The sequence below is a fragment of the Rhinopithecus roxellana genome, chromosome 4 (assembly GCF_007565055.1).
Source record: "Rhinopithecus roxellana isolate Shanxi Qingling chromosome 4, ASM756505v1, whole genome shotgun sequence".
NCBI lineage: Eukaryota > Metazoa > Chordata > Mammalia > Primates > Cercopithecidae > Rhinopithecus > Rhinopithecus roxellana.
The window spans coordinates 176,006,459-176,026,084 of record NC_044552.1 but is presented as its reverse complement, the minus strand read 5'-3'; the positions used below and the strand labels follow the sequence as shown (position 1 = coordinate 176,026,084).

Sequence of the window (19,626 nt, the reverse complement as noted above, 5' to 3'; positions counted from 1 at the left end):
AGACTCCGCAATTTCATACACATATCTAAGGTAGTTGTATGCCTCCCCAAGTGTTGCAAAATGCAATGGCCATCCCCCAGTTGATAACTTCTCAGTCCACACATCACAATGTAATATCTGGATTAGGGGAAGAGAACATGCGCAGGGTAAATATAACTGTAGAGGCATGTTAGAATACATAAAATCATTGAAGTTAATTGTCATAAACATAAGTCAGAGGTTTATGCAGCTTCTCTTCCTATGGTATAAATATTGTACTTTTTGTTTAAGCTAGCAACTAAAAGTAAAAATAAAACATGACTTCAAAAAAAGATAACCAATGTTTCTCTAACTGTGATGTTTCTGCAATAGAGGTAGGGCAAAATTTGAACTAAATTATAAAATGAGGAGCAGAGAGGTGGATGCCCTCACTGCATCTTAGAAGTTATGTTCCAAGGCAAAAATAATCCAGAATAATTCATACATTTTCTGATATGTCTATGTAATTATCCTTAACAAGCCAACCAATTTTCATTTTATCCATAAAGACATATTAAGAAAAATTACGTATCTGCTTGAGATCAAGAGGAAATATATCTGTGATGTTTCCATTTAAGAAAAAGGAAAAAAGAAGGAAATTAGTTTAACCTGGCATTTCTTTCATTATTGAGACAATAGAAGCAATCATTGAATTCTACTTTTCTCTGTCATCTTTTAAATTCACCACTTTCATCTGACATTAGGTTTATCCCTTATTTAGTCTTATTCCAAGCAGAATTTTTAAAAGAATGGTGTTTTGTTCTCTTTATCACTTTTGCAAACTTTAATTATGAAGTTCTGATTATGTTCTTAGAATTTCATCTGCTTTCTAAATTTTAAAAATTATGTTGGTCTTTCTAACATCCACCAGTTAAAAAAAAAAGTTAAACTGTATCCCTAATGCAAAGAAAATGTTCACTGTGAAGGAAGTCAGTGTGCAAGAAATCTCTGTTGAATGAGTGAATGAATGAACTCACTGGAGAGTTCTATGTGTAGCCTCATTTTCTCTCTTAACTGTCCCTTTTCTCCTCTTGTCATCATTTTCAATTATTTATTAGATTCTTTTATTCCTCTTTTGTTAACCTTTAAAGGTGATTTTTTGTAAGTCTGGGAAGCTATTAATGTCACTCAGAATTTTTTTTATTATTATGGTGAACATGGACCATTCTAACTATGTTACTGGTGTATCACCAGTTCTTACTGGCTAGTCCAGTAAACAAAAATACACAGAATACTAAGTTTAAAGGCTTATAAAAACTCTTTGCAGTGTCATTTAAAAATTCTAGAATAATGTAAAGCAATTTACTTATTTTAGTAAATTTTTGTTAAAATAGTAATTCTTACTCCTCTTAGACTTATTTTTAAAACATTAACAATTCTGTTTTAGTGGAAGTATACCCACTTAAGTGTAAGTCGTATTTGTCACTTACTCCTTTCTCAAATTCTATATGAATGCAAGCAAATATTGATTTAGATTAGAACCCAGGCTGCATACAGTTAAAAACAAAATAATTATGGTGAAAATTATGAAATGAATTTATGTTTTTGTTACAAAATAAATGGCAAATTAGAAAGTATTGATGATGTGCAAAGAAAAACATGGGGGCACACCCAAGATGGCTGAATAGGAACAGCTGCCACCTCCAGCTCCCAGCGTGAGTGACACAGAAGACGGGTGATTTCTGCATTTTCAACTGAGCTTTGAAGAGAGCAGTGGATCTCCCAGCACGGAGGTTGAGATCTGAGAATGGACAGACTGCCTGCTCAAGTGGGTCCCTGACCCCTGAGTAGCCTAACTGGGAGACATCCCACACTAGGTGCAGACCAACACCTCAAACATCACACGGCTGGGTACACCCCTGAGACAAAGCTTCCAGAGCAAGAATCAGACAGCAACACTCGCTGTTCAGCAATATTCTATCTTCTGCAGCCTCCACCACTGATACCCAGGCAAACAGGATCTGGAGTGGACCTCAAGCAAACTCCAACAGACCTGCAGCTGAAGGTCCTGACTGTTAGAAGGAAAACTAACAAACAGAAAGGACACTCACACCAAAACCCCATCAGTACGTCACCATCATCAAAGACCAAAGGCAGATAAAACCACAAAGATGGGGAAGAAGCAGTGCAGAAAAGCTGGAAATTCAAAAAATCACAGCGCATCTCCCTCTCCAAAGGAATGCAACTCATCACCAGCAATGGAACAAGGTTGGACAGAGAATGACTTTGACGAGAGAAGGCTTCAGTTGATCAAATTTCTCAGAGCTAAAGGAGGAACTATGTAACCAGCGCAAAGAAACTAAAAACCTTGAAAAAAGATTTGACGAATGGTTAACTAGAATAATCAATGTAGAGAAGTCCTTAAAAAAACTGATAGAGAAAACCATAACACTAGAACTATATGACAAATGCACAAGCTTCAGTAACCAACTTGATCAACTGGAAGAAAGAGTATCAGTGACTGAAGATCAAATGAATGAAATGAAGTGAGAAGAGAAGTGTAGAGAAAAAAGAGTAAAAAAAAATGAACAAAGCCTCCAAGAAATATGGGATTATGTGAAAAGACCAAATCTACATCTGATTGGTGTGCCTGAAAGTGACGGGGAAAATGGAATCAAGTTGGAAAACACTCTGCAGGATATCATCCAGGAGAACTCCAACCTAGTAAGGCAAGCCAATATTCAAATTCAGGAAATACAGAGAACGCCACAAAGATACTCCTCGAGAAGAGCAACTCCAAGACACATAATTGTCAGATTCACCAAAGTTGAAATGAAGGAAAAAATGCTAAGGGCAGCCAGAGAGAAAGGTCAGGTTACACACAAAGGGAAGCAGATCTCTCGGCAGAAACTCTCCAAGCCAGAAGAGAGTGGGGGCCAATATTCAACATTCTTAAAGAAAAGAATTTTCAACCCAGAATTTCATATCCAGCCAAACTAAGCTTCATAAGTGAAGGAGAAATAAAATCCTTTACAGACAAGCAAATGCTTAGAGATTTTGTCACCACCAGGCCTGCCCTACAAGAGCTCCTGAAGGAAGCACTAAACATGGAAAGGAACAACAGGTACCAGCCATTGCAAAAACATGCCAAAATGTAAAGTCCATTGATGCTAGGAAGAAACTGCATCAACTAACAAGCAAAATAGCCAGCTAATATCACAATGACAGGATCAAGTTCACACATAGCAATATTAACCTTAAATGTAAATGGACTAAATGCTCCAATTAAAAGACACAGACTGGCAAATTGGATAAAGGGTCAAGACCCATCAGTGTGCTGTATTCAGGAGACCCATCTCACATGCAGAGACACACATAGGCTCAAAATAAAGGGATGAAGGAAGACCTAACAAGCAAATGGAAAACAAAAAAAAGCAGGGGTTGCAATCCTAGTCTCTGATAAAACAGACATTAAACCATCAAAGATCAAAAGAGACAAAGAAGGCCATTACATAATGGTAAAGGGATCAATTCATCAGGAAGAGCTAACTATCCTAAATATATATGCACCCAATACAGGAGCACCCAGATTCATAAAGCAAGTCCTTAGAGACTTACAAAGAGACTTAGACTCCATAAAATAATAATGGGAGACTTTAACACCCCACTGTCAACATTAGACAGATAAATAAGACAGAAAGTTAACACGGATATCCAGGAATTTGAACTCAACTCTGCACCAAGCAGACCTAATAGACATCTACAGAACTCTCCACCCCAAATCAACAGAATATACATTCTTCGCAGCACCACATCGCACTTATTCCACAATTGACCACATAGTTGGAAGTAAAGCACTCCTCAGCAAATGTAAAAGAACAGAAATTATAACAAAACGTCTTTCAGACCACAGTGCAATCAAACTAGAACTCAGGATGAAGAAATTCAATCAAAACCGCTCAACTACATGGAAACTAAACCACCTGCTCCTGAATGACTACTGGGTACATAACGAAATGAAGGCAGAAATAAAGATGTTCTTTGAAACCAATGGGAACAAAGATACAACATACCAGAATCTCTGGGACACATTTAAAGCAGTGTATAGAGGGAAATTTATAGCACTAAATGCCCACAAGAGAAAGCAGGAAAGATCTAAAATTGACACCCTAACATCACAATTAAAAGAACTAGAGAAGCAAGAGCAAGCACATTCAAAAGCTAGTAGAAGGCAAGAAATAACTAAGATCAGAGCAGAACTGAAGGAGATAGAGACACGAAAACCCCTTCAAAACATCAATGAATCCAAGAGCTGGTTTTTTTGAAAAGATCAACAAAATTGATAGACCGCTAGCAAGACTAATAAAGAAGAAAAGAGAAGAATCAAATAGATGCAATAAGAAATGATAAAGGGGATATCACCACCAACCCCACAGAAATACCAACTTCCATCAGAGAATACCATAAACACCTTTACGCAAATAAATGAGAAAACCTAGAAGAAATGGATAATTTCCTGGACACTTACACTCTCCCAAGACTAAACCAGGACGAAGTTGAATCCCTGAATAGACCAATAGCAGGTTCTGAAATTGAGGCAATAATTAATAACCTACCCACCAAAAAAAGTCCAGGACCAGATGGATTCATTGCTGAATTCTACCAGAGTTACGAGGAGGAGTTGGTATCATTCCTTCTGAAACTATTCCAATCAATAGAAAAAGAGGGAATCCTCCCTAACTCATTTTATGAGGCCAACATTATCCTGATACCAAAGCCTGACAGAGATACAACAAAAAAAGAGAATTTTAGACCAATATCCCTGATGAACATTGATGCAAAAATCCTCAATAAAATACTGGCATACCTTATCCAGCAGCACATCAAAAAGCTTATCCACCATGATCAAGTGGGCTTCATCCCTAGGATGCAAGGCTGGTTCAACATACGCAAATCAATAAACATAATCCAGCATATAAACAGAACCAAAGACAAAAACCACATGATTATCTCAACAGATGCAGGAAAAGGCCTTTGACAAAATTCAATAGCCCTTCAAACGCTCAAGAAATTCGGTATTGATGGAACGTACCTCAAAATAATAAGAGCTATTTATGACAAACCCGCAGCCAATATCATACTGAATGGGCAAAAACTGGAAAAATTCCCTTTGAAAACTGGCACAAGACAGGGATGCCCTCTCTCACCACTCCTATTCAACATAGTGTTGGAAGTTCTGGCTAGGGCAATCAGGCAAGAGAAAGAAATCAAGGGTATTCAGTTAGGAAAAGAAGAAGTCAAATTGTCCCTGTTTGCAGATGACATGATTGTATATTTAGAAAACCCCATTGTCTCAGCCCAAAATCTCCTTAAGCTGATAAGCAACGTCAGCAAAGTCTCAGGATACAAAATCAATGTGCAAAAATCACAAGCATTCTTATACACCAGTAACAGCCAAATCATGAATGAACACCCATTCACAATAGCTTCAAAGAGAATAAAATACCTAGGAATCCAACTTACAAGGAATGTAAAGGACCTCTTCAAGGAGAACTACAAACCACTGCTCAGTGAAATAAAAGACGACACAAACAAATGGAAGAACATACCATGCTCATGGATCAGAAGAATCAATATTGTGAAAATGGCCATACTGCCTGAGGTAATTTATAGATTCAATGCCATCCCCATTAAGCTACCAATGAGTTTCTTCACAGAATTGGAAAAAACTGCTTTAAAGTTCATATGGAACCAAAAAAGAGCCCGCATTGCCAAGACAATCCTAAGTCAAAAGAACAAAGCAGGAGGCATCACGCTACCTGACTTCAAACTATACTACAAGGCTACAGTAACCAAAACTAGCATGGTACTGGTAGCAAAACAGAGATATAGACCAATGGAACAGAACAGAGCTCTCAGAAATAATACCATACATCTACAGCCATCTGATCTTTGACAAACCTGACAAAAACAAGAAATGGGGAAAGGATTCCCTATTTAATAAATGGTGCTGGGAAAATTGGCTAGCCATAAGTAGAAAGCTGAAACTGGATCCTTTCCTTACTCCTTATATGAAAATTAATTCAAGATGGATTAGAGACTTAAATGTTAGACCTAAAACCATAAAAACCCTAGAAGAAAACCTAGGTAATACCATTCAGGACTTAGGCATGGGCAAGGACTTCATGTCTAAAACACCAGAAGCAACGGCAACAAAAGCCAAAATTGACAAATGGGATCTAATTAAACTAAAGAGCTTCTGCACAGCAAAAGAAACTACCATCAGAGTGAACAGGCAACCTACAGAATGGGAGAAAATTTTTGCAATCTACTCATCTGACAAAGGGCTAATATCCAGAACCTACAAAGAACTCAAACAAACTTACAAGAAAAAAACAACCCCATCAAAAAGTGGGTAAAGGATATGAACAGACACTTCTCAAAAGAAGACATTCATACAGCCAACAGACACATGAAAAAATGCTCACCATCACTGGTCATCAGAGAAATGCAAATCAAAACCACAATGAGATACCATCTCACACCAGTTAGAATGGCAATCCTTAAAAAATCAGGAAATAACCGGTGCTGGAGAGGATGTGGAGAAATAGGAACTTTTACACTGTTGGTGGGACTGTAAACTAGCTCAACCATTGTGGAAAACAGTGTGGCGATTCCTCAAGGATCTAGAACTAGAAATACCATATGACCCAGCCATCACATTACTGGGTACATACCGAAAGGATTATAAGTCATGCTGCTATAAAGACACATGCACACACGTTTATTGTGGCACTATTCACAATGGCAAAGACTTGGAATCAAACCAAATGTCCATCAGTGACAGACTGGATTAAGAAAATGTGGCACATATACACCATGGAATATTATGCAGCCATAAAAAAGGATGAGTTTGTGTCCTTTGTAGGGACATGGACGCAGCTGGAAACCATCATTCTCAGCAAACTATCGCAAGAACAGAAAACCAAATACCACATGTTCTCACTCATAGGTGGGAACTGAACAATGAGATCACCTGGACACAGGAAGGGGAACATCACACACTGAGTCTGATTGTGGGGAGGGGGTAGGAGGGAGGGATAGCATTAGGAGATATACCTAATGTAAATGACGAGTTAATGGGTGCAGCACACCAACATGGCACATGTATACATATGTAACAAACCTGCACCTTGTGCACATGTACCCTAGAACTTAAAGTATAATTAAAAAAAAAAAGAAAAAAAGAAAAACAAAAACATCATCTATTCAAACACATCTACTATTTTTTTCTTTTAAAATTTCCTCAAATTCCTTTTACTAATAAAAAAAAATCATTTTTTTTTTTTTTTTTTTTTTAGATGGAGTTTCTCTCTGTCTCCTGGGCTGGAGTGCAGTGGCGCAATCTCAGCTCCCTGCAATCTCTGCCTCCTGGGTTCTCCTGGGTTCAAGAGATTCTCTTGTCTCAGCTTCCCAAGTAGCTGGGATTACAGGTGCTTGCCACCATATCTGGGTAATTTTCGTATTTTTAGTGGAGACGGGGTTTCACCATGTTGGCCAGGCTGGTCTCGAATCCTGACCTCAAGTGATCCACCTGCTTCGGCCTCCCAAGGTGCTAGGATTACAGGCTTGAGCCACCATGCCCGGCCCAAATCAACTTTTAACAAACTTTTTCATAATCAATTCATGGAATAAACAAATTGGATAAAACAATACCTGAAATTCACTGCTTAGTCACATCAATCAAATGCGAAATGTGTTAGTTTTGTGTTCACATAGCGACTGAAATTTATCCTCATATTTCCTGTCTGGCAACACACCAAAACTAACTAATCCAAAGAGTTGAGCATTGATTCTATTTGTAAAACATCTCTAGACTGCACAGCCTGTCTCCATAATTCCTCGTCATCATGGAATGTTCTGGGGTCACTCACCCTCTGAGCTGTGCTGCAGATCGCTGAGTAGCTGTCCTTTGTGCCCTGCAGATGAGCATGTATGTTTTGTTTAAGTTTCGCTTGCAGGTGGTCTGCACATTGGCCAATCAAAGTATCACCTTTCATTTGAAGATTGTTCAAACGGTCTTCAAAACCAGCAATTTCTTCCATCATTGCCTGCAAAAATGAAACCAATACAGAGTTCTCAGAATTCTATTTTACTTTTAAATAACTTATCCATCAAACAAAGTTTAAGATAGATAATTTCACTGTTTAATACTGTTTTTGAAAGAATCCTGCAATTTATCTTAGTTATATATTAAATGAAAACAAAAGCACATGTTTTCAGGGATACTCCGATGGGAAGAGTCAATGAGCTTGAGAGATTAGTTACAGAAGGACTGAGGAAGTAACCTTTAAGACTAGACTGTGTTCATGGCTGGTCTCAGAGAGATATCTGCTCCATGGTATTATTACCAGACAAAAAGATGTCCCTATATTTTTCAGGTCAATAAGTTATAATTCTGGGATAATTTTTGTCTAAAACAGTCTGATTACTATTTCATCAAATTTATATAATATCTCATTTCTATAAGGTTGGTGCAAATGTAGTTGTGGTTTTTGTCATTACTTTTCTTTCTTTCTTTCTTTCTTTTTTTTTTTGAGACAGAGTGTCACTCTGCTGCCCAGGCTAGAGTGCAGTGGTACAATTTTGGCTTACTGCAACCTCCGCCTCCCAGGTTCAAGGGATTCTTCTGCCTCAGCCTCCCAAGTAGGTGGGATTACAGGTGTCCACCACCACACCTGGCTAATTTTTTTTTTTTTTTTTTTGTATTTTTAATAGAGATGGGGTTTTACCATGTTGGCCAGGCTGGTCTTGAACTACTGACCTCAAGTGATCTGCTGGCCTTGGCCTCCCAAAGTGGTTGGATTACAGGTGTGAGCCACCACACCCAGCCTGTTATTACTTTTAATGACAAAACAATTACTTCTGTACAAATGTAATAATCTAATTCTAGTTTCTGTAATAATCTAATATCTATTTTTTAATTCATGTGATATCTAACTTACATCTACTACTGTTTATAATAATGAAAACAGCATTTAAACTTATCATTTATTAAGCACCTGCTATAGTCCAGGAATTACATATAAGCCCGACGAATGTGTATTATCATTATTTTATAGATGAGGAAACTGAAGCACAGTGAGGTTGTACAACACAGTCAAGGTATGGCACAGACCCCAGGCTTTGGACATATCTCGGCCTGATTTCACCTCACACTGGCATTCTTTAGTGAGCATTCTTATAGATGACTCAGGGAAGAAAAACTTATTTTTTTAAATCACGTTCTGGCCAGGTGTGGTGGCTCACACCTGTAATCCCAGCACTTTGGGAGCCGAGGCTGGTAGATCACCTGAGGTCAGGAGTTAGAGACCAGCCTGGCCAACATGGTGTAACCCTGTCTCTACTAAAACTACAAAAATTAGTTGGGCACGGTGGAGGGCACCTGTAATCTCAGCAACTCGGGAGACTGAGGCAGGAGAATCACTTGAACCCAGGAAGCAGAGGTTGCAGTGAGCTGAGATTGCACCACCACACTCCAGCCTGAGCAACAAGAGCAAAACTCCATCTCAAAAAAATAAAATAAAATAAAATAAAATAAATAAAATCAAGTTCTGGTGTTTTTTCTTTTTCTTTTCTTTTTTTTTTTTTAACTGTTATATGATGCTAATGACAAGTGACACAATCCAACATACGGTTGCCTGGGTAACCCATCATTATATCTATAGGAAACCCAAGTGGCCCTTCAGCAGTCCAGGGTCTACTACTTTTTCAAACAGTGCTGGGCTAGCAGTTATTATATATGCTCAGTTGAAAGGAACCACTTTGTGTCTGAGTTGGAACAGAACCACTCCACCACGAGGTCATTCATGGGGTAGACTACCTTCTGGATTGTCATCTCCTCAGTGCCTACCAGAAGGTATAGTGTAGCTGCTTTTTTATTCATATTTGTTAAATAAAATCCTTTCTTATAGATGGAAATGTTGGTGCCCAGAGAGGCTAACTGGCTTTCCTAAGACACACTATCAGACACCAACCGCATCATGAATAAACTTGCTTTCCATTACGATCACAAGTAAGTTGCTCCATAAAATTGTGACCATAACATCTATCATCTGGTAAACATAATTACTAAAAATATGTATTATTAAGTTCTTATCTTGACAGATTTAAATAGTGCTTTTAGCCTATCACCTGTATCAAAGATAAGAACTCCTCACATTAGTTTTGTACTTTGTGATTTACAAAATGTCTTCATAAATATTATCTCCCGTGATTAGCAAAACAATTTTGAGATGGGCTGGTATTGTTATCATCCTAAAGGAGAAAAAGACAGACTCAGATAGACGAAGTTGTCTCTCCAGGAAGGGGAAGAGTACAGACTAGAATCCAGATTTTCTGATGCCTTTGGCTGCATTTTCTAAAATAGACCCCATAAATACTAAATTCTGAGATAAAAATTATCAGCTGGGGAAAATGTAAGAATGTGTTCAGAAGTTCAATGAGAGGATTCAACTCTTCTTGATTCACTTGAATATCAAGTTCAACTGTTGTCAATTGTCAGAAGTGCTTGAGACTTAGACCTTGATATTGTTTGGCTGTCTCCCCACCCAAATCTCATCTTGAATTCCCACATGTTGTGGAAGGGACCTGGTAGGAGATAACTGAATCATGGGGACAGCTCTTTCCCATGCTGTTCTCATGATAGCAAATAAGTCTCATGAGATCTGATGGTTTTAAAGATGGGAGTTTCCCCGCAAACATTCTCTCGTCTGCTGCCATGTGAGATGTGCCTTTACCTTCCACCATGATTGTGAGGCCTCCCCAGACACATGGAACTGTAAGTCCAATAAACCTCTTTCTTTCGTAAATTGCCCAGTCTCAGATATGTCTTTGTCAGCCACATGAAAACGGACTAATACAGACCTGATTCTCTCAGTACAATCATTGGAAACCAGAGATGCACCTGTGTTTGCATCCCCACACATGCACACACATGCACAGACACACGCATACACACACTGGTGAAGCTGTCCCAAAGGCAGCCCTTTAAAGGTCAGGGGTACCTTGTGGTGGGCCAGTTGCTGGGTGATTGTCTCCAGGCTGCTCGTCTCCAGGAGGTCAGGGGCCACCAGTCTGCCGGACATCTGCAACAGCCACTTTTCAACCTCTTGGAGCTCACTGTTGTAGTCTTCATGGTCTTTGACTTTCGCCTCCAGACTGAAGACATGCTCCTGCAAAACCAGGTGCCCATCAGAGGTGACTTTCAAGTGAAAAATCTACTCAAAACTGTTTTGTATTACAAAAATCCCAGGAGAAAACTACCAGGAATGGAAAAAAATATAGTCATTATGCCAATTAAATATCTATCTGAATTTAAAAAAAATACTAACCCATACCAGACCTTAAAATTATGTGACAGAGAGAAAGGAGTCAGGACCCACATTTTGGAAAATAAACCCTTTTACGGAGTCTTTCATCTCTCCTTACCTTTCCTATGCTGCACAGGTCCTGGTAATCACTTTGAAGTTGATCTATTTTGTCCTTTAAAGTGACATCCTGCACCAGTTCCAGAAGAGCTTCACCCTTCTCTCTCACTGACTTTACTGATGGTTCATGGGACAGCACTGTTTGTTGAAGTGACTTGAATTACAAAGAAAAAAAAATGAGCTTGCTCATCTCTGTGGACAAGAGGAATACACACAAATGCCCGTAGCATGCAAGAGATGATCCACCTCAAAGAAAGATTGGTACATATTTATGAATCAATAAGTGCAAAACATTAAAGAGAGAGTGATTTATTATGGCTAACACAGTTTCTAAATACAAAAGAAGAGTCACACATCAAATGGCCCGTCCTATGTGGAGAAAAAAGGATGGGAAATAGTTCTATTTGGCTAAATTTAATATAGCTCATATTTCTGGCTTCTACCTTATTCCTTTCATCAGAGAAAAAAATTCTCAACATAAAAAGGCCACTATCTTTTGATTTTGAGTTCATGAAGTTAGTTCCAGTTTGAGCTACTTAGGGAGTTAGCAAGAACAATTCTAGTTGTGACCTTGCTGAAATAGGCTAAAAGCACTACTTAAATCTATCAAGAACTCAGTGGCCGGGAGGAAGAGGTTGTGATTCTTATGTGGCCTCTTCAAAGACAAGTTGTCAGGCTTGGCAGAGAAGCCAAGGATAGAAATAGACATCGGCTGGAAGAGGCCATCACAAAAGCTTCCAACTGGGAAAGCTTTGGGGTAAACCAGCACACTGTAATTCTTAAAAGGTATCACTCAATCATCCAGATCAAATTTATAACACAAATTATTCCACATATAAACTTGCATAATTGCTTCAAAAATTGGAGCGGGTCAAATACCTTTGTCTATGTCATGTATAGGTATATCCACATCACTATTTATTCTTTCAAAAATCAATTTCTAAGGTACTTAGCTAGAGTTTGTTAATTAGAACTTATTTTCTTATAAATACGATATGTCATTTTCAATTTACCATAGGTCAGCTTCTAGCCTTGGGTACCAGAAGACGAAGGGAAGCCTCAATATGGGAAAGATATGGGATCCTCGTGTCAGCAATATTTTACCTGGAGGATCCAAATACCTGGCTCACACATCAGAAAAGATCTTCATTGATTGACAGATACATACAATCAATAAATGTCTTGACTCAATCTTTGAGTATCAGATCTCTGAATGGAAAAATAACTCTGAAGTAGTGGATTTAACCCAGTAAATCTCCACAGGTCATGGCATCGCTGGACAGCTGCAGAACGGACACATGTGGGATGCATTCCAGCAGCTGTTACGGGTAACACACAGCAAGAATTACCTCCCTCCCATTTAGTCTCTGCGTGTACTCCGCATGCATCCATCAGTGAGTAAACACATTACCTTGTATTTAGATAACTGAGCTTTTTTCTCATATAATTCCATTTTGGGTTCTTCAGGAACATGTAGGATTTCCTGGTATTCTGCTATCCACTGTGTCAGTGCTTTGCATTTATCTGAGAATTCCTTTGCTAAATGAAGACCTTTTTCCAGTGTCATGTGTTCTTTCCGGACAGTGCTGGTCAGTTCCTTCAACTGTTCCACGTGATCATGAATCTCCTTTCTTACTCTCTCTGCCTCGCCTTCCTCCAAGTATTTAACAGCCCTCTCTCCTTTCTCCCGGGCTGATTTCAGCAAACTGTGACCTTTCTCCATGTCTTTGAGCAAAACCTGAAAAAGAGAGTGAGTAGGAAGCAAATGTAATCTTATTTCTTTTCTTTTTCTTTTTCCTTTTTTTTTTTTTTTTTTGAGATGGAGTTTCACTTTGTCACCGAGGCTGGAGTGCAGTGGCACGATCTTGGCTCATTGCAACCTCTGCCTCCTGGGTTCCAGAGATTCTCCTGCCTCAGTCTCCCAAGTAGCTGGGACTATAGACGTGTGCCACCATACCCGGCTAATTTTTGTATTTGTTAGTAGAGACAGGGTTTCACCATGTTGGTCAGGCTGGTCTTGAACTCCTGACCTCAAGCAATCAACCCACCTCAGCCTCCCAAAGTGCTGGAATTACAGGTGTGAGCCACTGGGCCTGGCCATTTCTTTTCCTTTTAAAGAAAGGTTTCTCAAGGCCTGTTCTTAAGTCTACCTATTTCCCTTTAAACTAAGTTGTGGATGTTCATAACCAGATTTGACCTGCCAGGAATCAGGAACCCTGGCTTCTTTACTTCGATATAGGTTCTAAAAGTCTTGATTGATATATCATTTCCAATTCAGAGAATCAAAAAAGAACTTGATGTATCTCTCATCCTTAGCAATCTTTTTCAAAAGACCTGAGTTTAAACTCTGTACAGGCACTGGGCCATTAATTTGAGAGGTAGTTTTCTCTTAATATTGAAGTGTCACACTGGAATTCAGTTAAAACTTTCATGGGTGTCCATGTGTAAGTCATTCTGGTAACAACACATCATAAATAAGTGAAAGCCAGCTTCTGGCCTTAAAGAGCCAACTTAGTATTTCAAGTAAAACAATGAGCTCAGGATCACCAGTCATAATGGTTGGGATGATCACTTGTGCTTCCAGTATCTATACAGGAGAACGGGAAACTCGGTGAACGGAAAGGTTGGATACAAATCTGAAGTATGTGTGCCTACCTCCAACGTCTTCAATTTCTTCCCCATCATTGTTGTATCTACTTTGTCAATCTTGGTAGCCACATTCTTGAAATTTTTATGCGTAGAGCCATACCAATCCGAATAGGAACTGAGAGATGATTCTGATTCCTCCAAACTCTGAATCTCTTCTTCCAGGAATTTTATTTGTTCCTATGAAAGAACAGAGAAAATTGAATGGTGAAGTAAAGGCCTGTGCCAGGGCCTTTGTTGATGAATATGTATCTTCACTGGATGTTAGTGAAAGGAAGGCTATTTTGGCCGGTGAAGTTTGCTGGCCTACGCTGAGCACCTGGTGACCCACTCACCAGCACTTGGAGAAACAGGGCCTGGTATCTGGAAGTCAGCTGGGTGGCCTGGCAACCCATTCTGCTGTTCACGTGGCTTTCGTCCAGTATCTCCTGAGCTCTAGCTCCCACTTCCTCAACTTCATCTCTGTACGCAGTCACTTCTTCATGCCACTTCTGAAATGACAAAGTATCGAAGGGAAACATTCAATCTTAGCCATTTGAATAAGACTGATATATATCTTCTTAATGGGAAATGGTTTCAGTGTATGTTAAGAAGACGTTTATTTTGAGATATAATTTTGAAAATGCCACATGTTATCTTCATAAATATATTACAACAATGTGATACAAACTGTACACTTGAGTTGGATAGTTTTCTGTATCTATTACACTTCCATTCAAAAATTAAAAATGAAAACAGGCCAGGTGCAGTGGCTCATGCCTGTAGTCCCAGCTACTTGGTAGGCTGAGGCAGGAGAATTGCTTGAACCCAGGAGATGGAGGTTACAGCGAGCCGAGATCACTCCACTGCACTCCAGCCTAGGCAACAGAATGAGACTCTGTCTCCAAAAAAATAATAAATAAATAAATAAACAAACATGAAAACAAAGTGGCATAATTTTTTAGACCTCCTATTGTACTTAGATCAATTTTTAAATGGGTGGATAATGAAAATAAATTCCTAAGGCCCAAGCACTATTTTAGATGTGTGCACTAAAATTGCATAAATATTAGAATAAAACTAATTCTCCAGTATTATTTCAATGAACTATATTGGAGTTATTTCATATCAGAACCATAAACTTAAATTAGTGTAATACAACCATTCATGTATCTTCACAAAACAAGGTAATAGGGTATGGAAGGAAAATATAAAATAATCACATTAAACTACATTGTATCAAAGACTAATTTATGAAATAATTGCTGTAAGAGGAATGCTCTATTGTAATTTATTTTAACTTTCTAGGTAATCAAAAAGATTTTGCAAAGCCTACGCTTTAAACAAAAGTACTAAATATTTTTATGGAACAAACTATGCAAGGTAACTGTAGCTTTGAGAAAGATCAGGAATCTACATGAGCTATACCTTCATCTGATGTAATTGTATCTCCTTGGTTGTTCGGTTAGACTGACGTATGGTCCTGGGACTAATTTTCTCCTCTGCTGTTTTGAGCCATTCATCTACTTGCTGAAACTTCTGCTCCATTAGCCTCAGTTTGTTCACTATGTTATTGAACTGAGTTCGGGTCTCAGACAGCTTGTGCTGGTAAGCCTGCCAGTCTTGCCGGAGAGACTCTAAAGCCCGGTCCTCTGCCTGTGGGATACCTGATGGGATCACATCCTCTCTGGTGTGCAGCACTGAGTTCAACAGGGCCTGCCCCTCTGCACAGTGTACCTGTAGCTCCTACAGGGAAAAAGGTATGGCTGTTACTCTGAATCATATTTCACACTTGCATGGGTTAGCATGTCTCGCCCAAGCCAACTGTGACCGCTTGAACTTCTCATTAGAAAAAAATGATTTTATTATGCCCTATACAAAACTATGTCCCTAACAACATTTTCTCCCAAGTCAGAAAGATTCCTAAAATTTTTCCAATTAAAATAATCAACACACACACACACACACACACACACACACACACCCCAATATTTTTCTCAATCAACAGTTTCTGAAATTTGACTTTTTAGCTTATAGGCAAAAACACTTGTGAGTAAAGGGTTATTGTTTAAAAGAATGACCTAGGCTTATTATGGCTCATAATCTGCTTAAAGTGCCTTAAGCTTCTTGCTTTGACATTGAATAGCTCAGTGCTACATTTGTGACTGAGAAAGAAACAATGAACCCTCTTTTCGCTAAGGAGGAATCTTTTGCCAAAGCTGTACTCTAGGCACTGTGGTGGCCAAGAAAAGTTGAACCTGGAGAGTGCAGGGCACACAAACCTGGGAAATTGGTTCATCACACCTGCCCACCAGGTGCTCCCAGGTGCAAACAAATTTTCTCCACCAAAGCCTAAGCCCCAAAGATTTAGCCTACAAATTTAGTATAAATCAAGTTTTGAAGAGCATATGCTATTTTTTATAGGATAAAAAGAAACTTATATCCTTAAAGATGTTGGTAAAACAACATGGCACACTTATATTTCTGGTGATAAACGAATCTATACTGTCACTTGATCTGATCACCTAAAGTAAAATAAATCATGTCAAATCCCATCAACAATGTTAAAAATATCAATATATGTAGTTAAAACATAGTATTTCCTCAATACCATACTTTAAAAACCACTTAAGATTGCTAAAATATTTTTCTTACAAAAATAACAATCTCATATGGTTTCAACTAATAGAACATTTTTCTTCAAATATGATGTCACTTCAAGCATGGTGTAATGTAAACACATATGCACATGGAAAGAGAAGAACTATAGATATACATGGTAAAATATTAATCAAATTGGCAACAATCACATAAACTTTATTCTAAAATTCTTAGAGTTTTTTTCAAGATAATTTTTTATAATCATTTTCCTAATTCAAGGTTGGCAAACTTTTTCTATGAAGGGCCTGATAGTAAATAATTTGGACCTTGTGGGCCATAGGTCTCTGTTGCAATGACTTAACTCTGCCATTGTAGTATGAAAAAAAACCACAGATGATACATAAATAAATAGGTGTGGCTGCATTCCAATAATATTTTATTTAAAAATACAGACACTGTGGCCCTGGACAGTAGTTGACTGATTTATTAATCTTCTCAGCATCTCTTCCATACTTCCTAAATAACCACTTTATCTATTATCTGAGTTAATATTCTATTAGATAAATTCTCATATATCTCAAATTTCAACTCTGTATTCTGAAGGAAAAACATGGCTCAATGTTTAAATAAATATATATTTATATATAATATTATTAAAAATATAAAATATATATAACATAAATATGTGTATATAATATATTATACATATTAAATATATTAATATATTTAATGTATTATATAAAATATATATAAATTATATATGTTCTATGACCCAAACAAGGCCTTCAGGTTATACAAAATAATTTCTGAATATGGTCCACACGACTGGCCAATCCCCACACCATGTACATGCTACAGAACATCAGGATCCTGAAGAAATTCTGCTTTGTGGTTGCAGCATCACAATTCTCCACCACTGCTTCCTGTCACTAGCATCTTCCTTCCTTTTTAACCTTTGTGGTGGCTCACAATAGAAAATGTAAGAATTAATGCACGGTGAAATCGGGGGAAGTTAGGTTTGCATCCCTTAAATACTGGCTTAAGCGAAATATTTTCTTTTCAGCAACATCTGCTGGTGATGGGTAACTATTGGCTTAGTTCCTACACAAAAGCACAGGGCGCTCAGCATTTGCTTGCCAATGATGTTGGTAGTGTAGAACTAAGAAGGGTTATTTAAAGAAAATAGTCGATTTGAGTCAAATAAATTACAACAGCTAAACCTGTGGACTAGGACATCCTACTCTTTGGAAGCAGGATGGATGAAACCCGTAAGTAAGCTAAGGAAATTGTGACCCTTCTAATTTTTATTATTTACTTACTTCATGAATAGATCATATATTTAAACAAGATTTTCTTCCATTTAATCCTTACAACTCTGTGGACGAAATTGGGTCAGAGAAGTTCTCACTTGCCTGAAGTCACCTAGTGTTGGGTTCCCCAAGGATTAGAGTCCCAACTTCCTAATCCCAACCCCATTCTCTTGACATTATGCAATTTCCCAGACCTAACAGAAAAAGCCAGAAATTTTATATGTGACTAATAATCATGATGGACCCTGGTTTTTCCACCTTGTCCAAGCTGTAGGCAAAACTTACCCAATCCTGAACCAATTCTGATCCGGGCTGATAGCATATTTGTAAGTTCCAAAATATCGCTAGTGGGACATAAAGTGATCTCATTGGCCTTTCTCCATCTTCTGCTGTTTGTTTTGTACATGGTGGCCCCTTCTTGGTGAACTTCCTTGATTCCTACCTACTCCTTAAGGTAAGATTATGGGCCCTTCTTTGAGGCTACCATAAGATTCCTTACATTAGTCTGTTAATGTCCTCACCACATTATTTATAATCATCTTTCTATGGGTTTGTGTTCCTCATCAGATTTCGAGTTCCTTGAAGGCAGAAATCATATCTTAATCACTTTTACCTGAAGTAGCTAGCAAAGTATGTGTAGTGTTTTAAGTGCCCAGTAAATACTGAATGAGTAAATAAGTATACAGGTTATGACCACTTTTTCCACCATGTCTGACTTCTCACCATGAATTATGGCCTGCTGGCCTGGGCACAAACACTTTTTTTTTTTTTTTTTTTTTTTTGGCTTCCCTAATTCCTTCTTCTAGAATTCTGAGCCCGAACCTGTATCATCAGCAATGTGGCAAGTTTTGCTTAAAACCACATGGCTCAATATATTGCCACTAGTTTGACTTCATGTCACCTTCCAATGCTTTCTGCTGTTGTCCCCCACATCTGGTTTGATCCCTTAGGGAGAAACAGACAGGTAGGCCAGACAACCCCATCAATTGGATCTCCAGCCATTCTTGTCAGGGCCACCCTAGCAGCTCTATGAGTTTCCCCAAGTGCTAGTCCTGCCCTATCTAAATTGCTACAAAATGATGTCAACTAGTACATACTACTGAGGTCTCGGAATGTTCTTGATCAGACCTTATGGGGATTGCACTTAATGTGTATCAGCTAGCCACTGGGCTCAAGGTTTCTATTAACTTCCTATTGCTTAAAATAGTAATTCCATAATCAGAATGAAGATTCCTTTGTTTTAGGATAAAGGAGGCTTTACCTGAAGATCACGCAACGTTGTCTCATGAGTGTGGGCATCACCTTCAAGAACTGAATACTGGTCGAGCTTTTCTTGTTCTTGCCCCAACCAAACTTCAAATGCCTTTAGGTCTCTCTGATACTCTTGGTGCAGGCGGACAAGTTTTTCAGACTTGGTTACGGCTTCCTATAATTAACATTTACAATAAGGAAGATAGGAACACATTACTTTATAAAGCATCAATGTGCTGTAATTCACTTTTGTAATTTTAGAAAAGCACAGTTATTAAGACATTGGAATACGAGTTATTTCCTAGAATCATGAATCTTCAAGATTTATGTAAAAATATAAAAACCTAATATTTCAGGAATAAATGTGTTATTAATTATTTTGTTGAATTAAC

General features: G+C 38.2%; 1 protein-coding gene across 16 annotated transcripts in view; it reads right to left on the bottom strand.

Annotated features, from left to right (window-relative positions):
• The window catches only part of SYNE1 (spectrin repeat containing nuclear envelope protein 1), a 546,282-nt gene that overhangs the window by 224,754 nt on the left and 301,902 nt on the right, over positions 1-19,626 (bottom strand). For all 16 annotated transcript variants that reach the window (XM_030928648.1, XM_030928649.1, XM_030928634.1 and 13 more), the window contains 8 exons: positions 19,245-19,409; positions 15,501-15,818; positions 14,429-14,584; positions 14,103-14,273; positions 12,859-13,185; positions 11,449-11,601; positions 11,025-11,192; positions 7,893-8,069 (listed from right to left, as the gene is read on the bottom strand). In XM_030928648.1, coding sequence (XP_030784508.1) covers positions 7,893-8,069; positions 11,025-11,192; positions 11,449-11,601; positions 12,859-13,185; positions 14,103-14,273; positions 14,429-14,584; positions 15,501-15,818; positions 19,245-19,409 — 1,635 coding nt within the window. The remainder of the gene's footprint in view (positions 1-7,892; positions 8,070-11,024; positions 11,193-11,448; positions 11,602-12,858; positions 13,186-14,102; positions 14,274-14,428; positions 14,585-15,500; positions 15,819-19,244; positions 19,410-19,626) is intronic.